Source organism: Trichechus manatus, unplaced genomic scaffold (genome assembly GCF_000243295.1).
Source record: "Trichechus manatus latirostris isolate Lorelei unplaced genomic scaffold, TriManLat1.0 scaffold00001, whole genome shotgun sequence".
In the NCBI taxonomy this organism is placed as follows: domain Eukaryota; kingdom Metazoa; phylum Chordata; class Mammalia; order Sirenia; family Trichechidae; genus Trichechus; species Trichechus manatus.
This window is the reverse complement of record NW_004443937.1, coordinates 17,396,887-17,408,166: the sequence shown is the minus strand read 5'-3', so window position 1 is coordinate 17,408,166 and position 11,280 is coordinate 17,396,887. Positions and strand designations below refer to the sequence as shown.

Here is an 11,280-nt window from a genome sequence, read left to right as displayed (position 1 = left end):
CATCATGATAAACAGAGAAAAGATTAAAGTTGTCAAGGATTTCGTTTTACTTGGATCCATAATCAACGTCCACGGTAGCAGCAGTCAAGAAATCAAACGACATATTGCATTGGGCAAATCTGCTGCAGAAGACCTCTTTAAAGTGTTGACAAGCAAAGATGTCACTTTTAGGACTAAGATGCCCCTGACCCAAGCCATGGTATTTTCAATTACCTCATATGCATGGGAAAGCTGGACAATGAATAGGGTAGACGGAAGAAGAATTGATGCCTTTGAATTATGGTGTTGGAAAAGAATATTGAATACACCATGGACTGCCAGAAGAGTGAACAAATCTGTCTTGAAAGAAGTACAACCAGAATGCTCCTTAGAAGCAAAGATGGCGAGACTTCATCTCACATACTTTGGACATGTTATCAGGAGGAACCAGTCCCCGGAGAAGGACATCATGCTTGGTAGAGGGTCAGCAAAAAAGAGAAAGACCCTCAAAGAGATGGACTGACACAGTGGCTGCAACAATAAGCTCAAGCATAACAGATCGTGAGGATGGTACAGGACAGGACAGTGTTTCATTCTGTTGCACATAGGATCCCTATGAGTCGGAATTGACTCGATGGCAATGAGTTTTGTTTTGGTTTTTTGTTTTTTTTAGTATTAAGGAAACTGGAGCCCTGGTGGTGCAGTGGTTAAGAGCTCAGCCGCTAACCAAAAGGTTGGCAGTTCAAATCCACCAGCTGCTTCTTGGAAACCTTATAGGGCAGTTCTACCCCGTTCTATAAGGTCGCTATGAGATGGAATCAACTTGATGGCAACAGGTTTGGGTTTTTTTGTTTATTAAGGAAACTATTAACAGATTACTCTCTTGGGAGACAATTTTCCATGTGTCTTATGCCTTTCTGCATGTCTTGTGAGCAGAGACACTGACTGCCTTTGTTCTAGACTGTCTTTTCAAGGATGTTTATATAGCAGACAGCCTTCAAAATATAGTAAAGGGCAGGAGAGTGAATGGAGAGTGACTGCTAATGGGTATATTATTTTTGGGGTGACAAAAATTTTCTTAAATTAGATAGTGGTAATGGTTGCACACCTCTGTGAATAAACTTTAAAAGCCACTGAACAGTGATTAAGAGCTCAGGTTGCTAACCAAAAGGTTAGCAGTTCAAATCCACCAGCTGCTCCTTGGAAACCGTATGGGGCAGTTCTACTCTGTCCTATAGGGGCACTATGAGTTGGAATTGACTTGACGGCAACAGGTTTGAGTTTTTTTATACACTTTTAAAAGGTTACTTTTGTGGTGTATGAATTATATCTCAATAAAGCTGTTATTAAAGAAAAAAGAAGATCAAAGCTCTTCCCTCTTTCTCTTCCTAAAGTAATCAGCTTTTGTGTTTGACACTAATGAGAAGGATTAAGCTGAATTGCCCATAGGGAGAATGCATGGAGGTGGGATTTTTTAGTAGAAGAGACAGAAATGGCCCATTCCGGGGCAGAAAAGTTAGGTTTCCTGAGACGGAGAGAAGACAGTGGTGGCAAGTGACACCTAGTGGCAGGAACCTATTCTCTGCTCATAAGAGCCTACAAGAGATGACAACACTGTGGCACCAAGAGAGAAAAATACGACTGTGTCCTTATAAGAGGAGAAGAGACAGAGGGGAGACAGAGGCAGAAATTAGAGTGATGGTGCCACAAGCCAAGGAACACCTGGGGCTACCAGAAGCTGAAAGAGGCAAGGAAGGCCTCCCCTAGAGACTTCAGAGAGAGCATGGCCCAGTTGATACCTTGATTTCAGACGTCTAGCCTCCAGAACTGTGAGAAAATAATCTTCTGTTACTTTAAGTCACCCACCTCGTAATCGGTTACGACAACCCTAGGAAATTAATACAGTCTCTGTTGCTTTTCTCTGTCGATCCACTTGCCACTTAGCCCTGGAGGCAGATACAGTCATGGGAAATATGCAGCAGAACAGGGACTCTAAAGCTCTATTTAGATGAATTTCTCATCAGAAACCATGAAGTTCAGCAAGCAATGGAACAAAATTTTTAAAGCACTGGAAAAAAAAGAAGAAGAGCTGTCTGGAATTCTTTATTCATCAAAAATATCCTTCAGTAATGAAGGCAAAATTAAGACATTCTCAGATGAAGGAAACCTAAGAGAATTCATTGCCAGCAAATCTGCTCTATATAAGATTAAGGAAAGTTCTTCAGTTTTCCTCTTCAGTTCTTTAAAATATGGATGACAACTGACAGCAAAAAATTTAACATTGTCTGTGTAACAGTTAAGGTTGTGTGTCAACTTGGCTGGGCCATGATTCTCAGTGGTTTGGCAGTTATGATGTAGTTTAGCAGCTATGTAATGATGTAATCATCTCTGTAATGAAATCTGATATAATGTAATCACCTCCATAATGACATCTGTTATGAGCAGTCAATCAGTTGAAAGAGAGCTTCCTTGGGGGTGTGGCCTGCATCCAATATAGGTGAACTTTTTGGCAAGCTTGCTGGCTTTCACTTGATCTGGATCCTGCAGCTGGCTCCTGTTCATCTGTCCTCCAGTTCTTGGGACTTGAGCTAGTAGCTTACCTGCTGATCTTGGGATTCATCAGCCTCCGCAGCCTGCGAGCCAGCAGCCTGCCATCTTACCTACTTATCTTGGGTTTTCCAGCCCCTGCAGCTATGAGAGTCAGGGGAAGCCTCACCCATGGATTTGGGACTTTCCAGCCCCTACAACCATGTGAACCATTTCCTTGATATAAATCTCCCTATATATATATTTACATGCTTTACTGGTTTTGCTTCTCTAGAGAACCCAGCTTAAGACAGTCTGATAGTGTTTTCAGTGTATGTTGATGTTATACAGAGCGAAACACATAGGATTACCATGAGTTGGAATCAATTCAATGGCAAAAGATTTGGTTTTTGGCTTAAGGAATCAATATGGTGGTAAGGTTTCTCTGTTTCACATGAAGTGACAAAATATTAATTCAAAGTAGTCTGTGAAAAGTTATGTATATATATTGTAATACTGAAAGCAATTACTTAAAAAAAAACTATTCAAAGAGGTATAATGAAAAACTCAAGATACATTAAAATAGAATCTTAAAAATATTCAAATAATCCAAAAAGAAGGCAGAAAAGCAGAAACAGAAGAACAAAAACAAAAGAAGTGATAAGACTTAAATCCAAACATATCAATAATTACATTAAATGTATTGCTCTACACCAGGGGTTGGCAAACTATAGCCTGCCACCATTTTTATAAATAAAGTTTATTGGAAAACACACACACTCGTACATTTACATATTATCTAAAACTATTGTCTATGGTCTAATCACAGCAATTAAAAGACAGAAATGTTATATATTCTTTATTATTAGAATAAATAAACAAAACAAAACCCAACTATACGCTGTCTATAAGAAATCCAGTTTAAATATAATGCATACCGGTTGCTCTCAAGTCAGTTCCTACTCATGGTAACCCCATGTGTGTCACAGTAGAACTATGTTCCATAAGATTTTCAGTGGGTGATTTTTTCAGAAGTAGATCACCAGGTCTTTTTTCCGAAGTGCCTCTGGGTTAGCAGCCGAGCGTGTTAACCACTTGTGCCACCCAAACCAAAAACCTGTTGCACTCGATTCAATCCCAACTCATAGTGACCCTATAGGACAGCATAGAACTGCACCATAGGGTTCCAAGGAACGGCTGGTGGATTCAAACTGCAAACTTTTTGGTTAGCAGCCCAGCCCTTAACCATGGGTACTCGAAATATAATGCATGGGTAGGTCAAAAGTAAAAGGATGGAAAAAGATACACCATGCACACACTAACCAAAAGAATATTGAAGTGGCTATGTTAATATTAGGTAAAGTAAATCAACAGGGATAAAGAGGGATATTACATATTGATAAAATAATTAATTCACCTAGAAGATATAACAGTGCTGTATGTGTATGCACCTAATAAAAAGCCTCAAACCACATGAAACAAACAAAAACTGATAGAACTGAAAGGAGAAATTGATAGATTTACAGTTATAGTTGGAGACTCCACCATTCTTCTCTCAGTAAACAATAGAATAAGTAGTCAGCAAGGACATAGAAGAATTGATGACCGCCATCAACCAACTGGATCTAATTGACATTTATAGAACACTTCATCCAAAAACAGGAGAATACACATTCTTTTCAAGTGCACATGGGATATTCATCAAGATAGACCATATCCTGAACCATAAAACAAACCTTAAAATTTTTTAAATAATTTAAACCATACAAAGTATGTTCTCTAATATAATGATATTAAGTTTGAAATCAAATACAGAAAGATAACAGGAAAATATTTGGAAATTAATACCAGGTCTCTAATAAAGCATGTGTCAAAAAGGAAGTATCAAGGAAAATTAGACATTATTTTCAACTAAATGAAAATTAAATTAGAACATATCAAAACTTGTGGGACACAGCTAAACCAGTGCTTGGAGGAAATTTATAGCATGAAACACTCATATTTAAAAAAGGAGAAAGATCTCAAACCAACAGTCTAAACTTCTACCTTAAGAAACTAGAAAAAGAAGACTAACATAAACCCAAAGCAAGCAGAAGGAAGGAAATAATAAAGAGCAGAAATCAATGAAATTGAAAACAAAAACAACTAAAATGAAACAAAAACTGGTTCTTTGAAAACATCAATAAGATTATAAACCTCTAGCCAAACTAGAGAGGAGGTTCAAGGTATTGGTTGTCTTTATATGTTAATAAGTTCCATATACATGTTTTAATTCCTAGGATAACCACCAAAAGAATAGAAATAGGGTATGTAACTTCTGGATCAGTAGAGGGACAGAAATGGAATGATAAAAAATAATCAGGCAATCCCAAAGACAGCAATAAAAGAGAAAAGAAACAAAGAACAAATGAGACAAAGACAAACAACAAAATTAGATGATAAATTTAAGCCAAAATATATCAGTAATTGCATTAAATGTAAATGGACTAAATGCTCTAACTAAAAGACAAAGACTGTTTAAGAATGGTTTTTTAAAATCCTACTTTTTACTACTTATAATATTAACCAAAAGATTTCGTATGTAGCTGTATTTGTATCTTACTATAGTAAGAGGACCACTTCATAATGATAAAAGGTTTAAACTCATCAGAAAGATATAAAAAATTTTTAATTTTTTTTATTGTGCTTTAAGTGAAAGTTTACAGTTCAACTCAGTTTCTCATACAAAAACTTATACACACATTGTTATGTGACCCTACTTGCTCTCCCTATACTGTGACAGCACACTCCTCCTTTCCACCTCGGATTTCTCACATCCATTCAACCAGCTCCTGACCCTTTCTGCCTTCTCATCTCGCACCCAGACAGGAGCTGCCCGTTTAGTCTCATGTAGAAAGATATAAAAATTTTTAAAAATTTATTTGTACTTAACAACACAAATTCAAAGTGTGTATGCTAAAAATGGATATAACTAAAGAGAGAAAGTAAAAAATCCATAATCTTAATGGGATATTTTAACACAATTCTCTAAGTAACTGGCAGAACAATCCCACAAAAATCAGTAAATATGTAAAAGAGTTGAATAACATGACCTGTTGAACATGGGCTCAAGCATAACGACTGTGAGAATGGCACAGGACCAGGCAGTGTTTCGTTCTGTTGTACATACGAACACTATGAGTCGGAACCAACTTGACAGCACCTAACAGCAACAACAACAATGACCATGTCTGGAGCACTGAACCCAACAACTGCAGAATACACTTTCTTTACAAGCACACATGGACCATTTCAAAAGTTGACTTTTATATGCCAGGAATGGACTGGGCACATTTATATACATTATCTCCTTTAATCATTGTAAAATTGTGAAATAGACATCTGGGCTGGAAATCATCCATTTGCCCTTCCAAATCCATACTCTACCCTTCCCTACATGCTCTGGGCCCTGCGAGGCTGACCTGTATGAACTGCATCAGTGGGCTTGCTTCCCCTCTGGCTTCTGATTGGGTTCAGCCAGTGGGAGGTAACAGCAGGAAATTGGTAGGTGAAAGGGGAATAGAGTCAAGGTATTTGTCTTCCCTGCTGTCTCCCTGCTAGTTTGCCAAGAATGGCTGTATTCCTCTTCCTCTACTAAATCTGCTCCTGCCAAGTGGCCCTCTCCATACAGCTACCCTTTCCAAACTCCAGTAACCAGTCCTTCTCCTTACCTTTCAGGCCTAGGGGTGGCAATGGCCCCTGGCTGCTATTAGTCCTAGAATACTGTTTCATCCTTTGCAGTTTTCCTAACTCCATCCACCCCTTTGCTAATGGTCCCTCTACTAAACTCTCTTCAAATTACCCAGTTTGAGTGTGCTGTTTCCTGAAAGGAAACTGAGTATTAGCATCCCTATCTGCTTTATGAGAGGAAACATCAGCTCAGAGAGGCCAGTGACACATAACTTCAGCCATGCCTTCTCTCATCAGTGTAGAAATAAGGACAGTTTTCATCATTTGCTTGCATAATTAATAAGTTATTAGCATCGCCTTGGAACATCTTTCAACTTTATACAATTGTCAGTACTTCTTGAATTACTTCCGAATGTGAATTGTAACATGGTGCTTCTTAAACATTAGAAACACTGTGCCTTCCATTTAAAGTATCTTTTTTCAGTTAATTTTTTGTGCATAATGCCTTTTGGAGGAAATTATTTAATACAGTGATGATGACCTCTGAATTCAATACTCCATGGTATTTTATCTTATTTTTTTGCTGTGTTTCAGATCGCCATGAGGTTATCTCCAAAGAAATCTTGGAGCTAGACCCGTGGGAAAACCAGTGGAATGTTGTAGCCATCAATGTCCTCATGCACGACAGCTATGATGTCTGCCTGGTGGCCAGGATGAATCCCCGAGACCTCATCCCTCCACCTTCAGATTTGGTGGAAGAAGGCAATAAGCACTGAGGTCATATTGCGGTAGAACCTCCTATTGTGTCTACAAATGAGACACTTGGAATGGAGAGAGCCCATCAATCATTTTGGAAATGAGCACTGCATGCATAGCGGCCTATGTGCAAAGCAGTATGCTGGGCACTGTGAGGGAGTGGGCCAGCATCTGCCCTCAGGGACCTCCCAGTCTTATAGAGTAGATAAGACACTAGAAGGCAGAATGTAATGACTACAAGAGGAGGACAGGGTGAGTGCCACAGGAGTGCAAGGAAATGGAGGGATCTTGAGCTGCTGGGGGACTCAAGGACAGCATTGCCAAGAAGCAGACCTTTTATCAGGGCCATGAAGGATGAGGAGGAAGTAGTCCCATGGGTGCAGTTGATGGTAAGATCCCTGAAACAGCTGAGCAAAGGCCCAAAGTGGGAAAGCACCATGCATACTTGGGGCATCCCAACTGGCCAGGTTGCCTGGGGAACAAGGTTTACTACTAAGACTAGAAAAGTAGGTAGTAGTTGAATGACCAACACTGAGAACTGAGGATTTTGAACTTGGCCTTTGGGCAGGGGAATTATCTGAAAGTAGTGGTGTTAAAGGAAAGTAGACTTCTCTTTGGACTCTGTTCTGGCTTCAGTCTTATAAATAGGGCTTATTCTCATTCAGAATACCCTTCTGCTGCAGCAATGCAGCCAACAGTGTGGCTAGCAGTGGACTACAAGTCCATAACAGCTAAGGCTCTCAATTTAGCACTGGGCTGAGTTCATGTCAGGGGACAGAGATGAGGGATCCTACAGCCCTGGTCTCCTCTGGAGTTGGTACACAGAGTCCTGGGGTGGGCTGACCCAGGCTACCTTTCCCCCAGCTTTCAGACACACATGATCTTCTGCAGGCTGGCCCTTAGCTGAATAGGACTGGCCTAACCACCCAACTCAGGGATTAGGCCAGTCTCTGGAAAAGAGGAGAGAGGAAGCAAAGTCGCTTTGGCTACCTGCTGCCCTCTTGGGCCCAGACTTTGCAATATTTCCCCCACTGTTGTAGGGCAATGATGGAGCCACCTTCTTCAGCCCACAACTGAGCATAACCAGAAAATAGCCTGAGTCTGTTTTAGGGAATACATTTAAACAACACATGGGAAATCCATCAATTTTACTTACCATCTATACTTCTAGAAGCACAGTGGATTCAAAGAATGCATTTGGTAGCTATTCAGCAACTTTTCAAAAGAGGTTCACATTACACCAGGCTCTTTTTTAAGCATAACCAAACCAGTTGCCATTGAGTCAACTCCAACTCATGGCGACCCCATGTGTGTCAGAGTAGAACTGTGTTCCACTGGGTTTTCTATGGCTGTGACCTTTTCGAAGTAGATCACCAGGCCTTTCTTCTGAGGCCTCTCTGGGTGAACTCGAACCATCAACATTTATGGTTAGCAGCCAAGCACTTAAAGTATTTGTGCCACCCCATTTTTTTAAGCATAAGTGGCTAGTAAGTCTCTGATGGAAAACTCGTGTCCCTAGGATTTTCCCAAAGGGAGACAAAACCCTATGTTGAGGCAGCTCTTTGGTGAAGTATTAAGTGTGACTGTGGGGACCCTCAGGCACACCTCCCAGATTTCAGCTGCCAGCCCAGGCAGCAGAGGCAGGTCCAACGGTAACATGAGCCACTTGGAAATCTGCTTCTGCCACCATGGAGGGGAAGCCCTGAGACCCGGGGGAGCCCACACCACTGTCCAAGTATGCTGTCCCCAAGTAGGGTAAACTCCAGGAGAACAGGAGCCACATCAGTCTCAGTTGTATCCAAAGTGCCCACATGGTACTTGGCATAGGATGGGTCTGTGGGTGGTCTGAGTGAGGCAGTGCTTCGAAGTCAGAGGTCTTAGTCTCTGACTATGTCTAGGAGTCTGAGTTAAAACAAACTGATACAATTCTTCTCCCTGATGGAGGGTCATACCTATGGATTCTTTTTCTTACTGCAAAGATATAGCAGTTCTTCACAGTGAGCTGTGCCAGTTGGTGGCAGTCATGGGAGAGGATAGCACCTGTAGTATCTCTGCTCCCCTGAGCTACTCTGAAAAGAATCACTGTGCCTACCTCAACCTACCTGAACATACTAGAAGCTGTCCCAGTTCCCCAGATGAAAGAGGCCTTGTTGGTGTACCATGATACATCTTTTAGATATACTGAATTCGAGATCTGACTTCTAGTTCCAGCTCTGCTACTTAACTAGTTGTGTGATCTTAGACAAGACAACCTTTCTAAAGACTTATTTTCCTCATACGAAAAATAGGAAGAAAAATACTACATGCTTTATAGGGTTGGTGTGAGGACTGAGTAAGAGAGTTCTGAGCAAAGTGTCTGTTAAGCCGTAAAACAAGAAACATTCTTTAGTTGCCATTCTTATTATGATCATTGTAATCAGCATTATTCCCAAAGCAAACTGCCCAAAACAGAACTCAGTACTTGCATTGAATTTCTGGGATTTTAGGGCAAGACTTGCATATGATTTGAGAGAGTTCTTAATCCCCCAGACCCAAGCCAACGGGCCCTCCTGGTGGGCGTGCTGGGAAGTACGCTGGCAGCCCAGGGGCCGATGGGCCAGCAGGGCTTTGCTGGGAGCTGAGGCATCTCTGATGGCTTTTGTGTGCAGCCTCCCTGAGATAGACCCTTGCAGGCAGCATGGCAGAGGCACTGAGGCTGATACTGTGTGAGACTGCTGCCCACTGGGTGAGAGGAGTCTAACGTGAGACCTCATCTGGGAAGTGTCAGGCTGGAGATAGCTGGAGAGCACTGAGGGCAAGTAGAGGAGGGCAGAGGGCCTCGGCTGGGCAGATCAGAAAGGCCATCCTCTGAGCTGGCTTAGCGTTGAAGAACAAGAAGGCATCTACACGTCAAATTTCTCAAATTTCCTTCTGTGGAATCCCTGGGATCCAAACAGGTACTTTGCAGATTTCAGATGTTTGATCCTAAGATTGTATATAATAGACTGCTTGCTTGCTTTAGTGCTTATTTTAAGCTCTGAGTACTCCTTGTCTGACTTTCATATTTGTAATTAAAAACAAGAAGCCCTGCCCTACCGTTCTTAGATATTGTATGGGAGTCAACTCCGAAACAAAATGTTCCTGTCACTCCTTTTTCACTTTAATCGGAGACTGTCCCAATATTGCATGAAGTCCTCTTATAAAGCTTCTACCATTTGCTAGTTCTTATCTTTGTGAAACAGGATTGCTTGGAACTGAGCAACAAAGCGTAAGAGGGAAATAATTTGGATGCTGAGGCTGACATAAGACTGCAGCTGTCAACCGTAACCCTGACTTCAGTTTTTGTGTTCATCAAGACAGCCTCATTGTTCTCTCTGATTGACTCTATAATGAGCAAATGCTTTAGATTTGAACTTATAAAATTAAACTTTACTAATAAAATGTTGCTTTCATTTTGTTTTTCATATTGCAATTCAGTGTAACTGTCCTTTGAGAAAGGGGTTCCCGCGCCTAGAGAATGTGCGCGTCGCCAGAGTGAGGGGATGGCCAGGGGAGGTCAGAGAGAGGCCAGAGGCAAGGGCATGCCAGGCAGATGGGGGCCAGTGGTGGTCCCATCTCCAGACTGGCTGAAGCCCAGAGGATGTCAAGAAAAGAAGAGGCTGATCACCACAGACCTGGAACGCCACACCAGGGAGCCACGTCTTCACTCTTCAGCAACAGACTCAGGCAAGGACGTCGTCTGAGAACACGTCCCAGCCCACTGGAGATAAGCAGGGTGAGAACAGCAGTGGGAGGCCATCAGGAGCCCAGAAAGCCTGAGCGAGCCTCATAGCAGCGGGCTACAGCAGCGGTGCTAGTGCAGGGCAGCCCCAAGGGGAGAGTAGCAGTGGTTTACTGGCACATCAGAGAGCAAGGGGATGCCAGGAGGTGGACCAACTCTTCCAGAAAAGGATGGCCGATCAGCCAAAACCAAATATCAGAAGATCGTTCAAGGAGGCCCCTCTTGGCAAGGAGACCCACTCCTCTATCGGTGTTCCTTAAAGACAGCCACCACCTGGATGGCTGCAGCTGTTCACCCAGTCCCGGCAGGGGAACACCAAGAGAGAGAAAAGGCATTGGGGTGCAGAAATCAAGTCACTTCACTTCTTTGCCAGTCCTAGCAGACACAGTCGGGTGTCTCCCCACGGCCGTTGCTCTATTCTTTCTTGTGAACAGATACAAGGACACTGTCTCAGTTTATGGGTAAATTCTGCCCAGGCCAAACCAGTCACAGTCATCCCATTACTTTTACCAGTGGATGGTTTCACATGGTCACAGGGCGTAATTCTGGCCCAAGAGACAAGGCAAAGTCTACTGAGGGGCTTTGGAGAT

General features: G+C 42.1%; 1 protein-coding gene across 1 annotated transcript in view; it reads left to right on the top strand.

The window, feature by feature from the left end:
* Positions 1 to 6,950, top strand: part of KBTBD12 (kelch repeat and BTB domain containing 12) — a 65,155-nt gene extending 58,205 nt beyond the window's left edge. The window contains exon 5 of the mRNA XM_004368400.1: positions 6,769 to 6,950. Coding sequence (XP_004368457.1) covers positions 6,769 to 6,950 — 182 coding nt within the window. The remainder of the gene's footprint in view (positions 1 to 6,768) is intronic.
* The last annotated feature ends 4,330 nt before the right edge of the window (positions 6,951 to 11,280 follow it).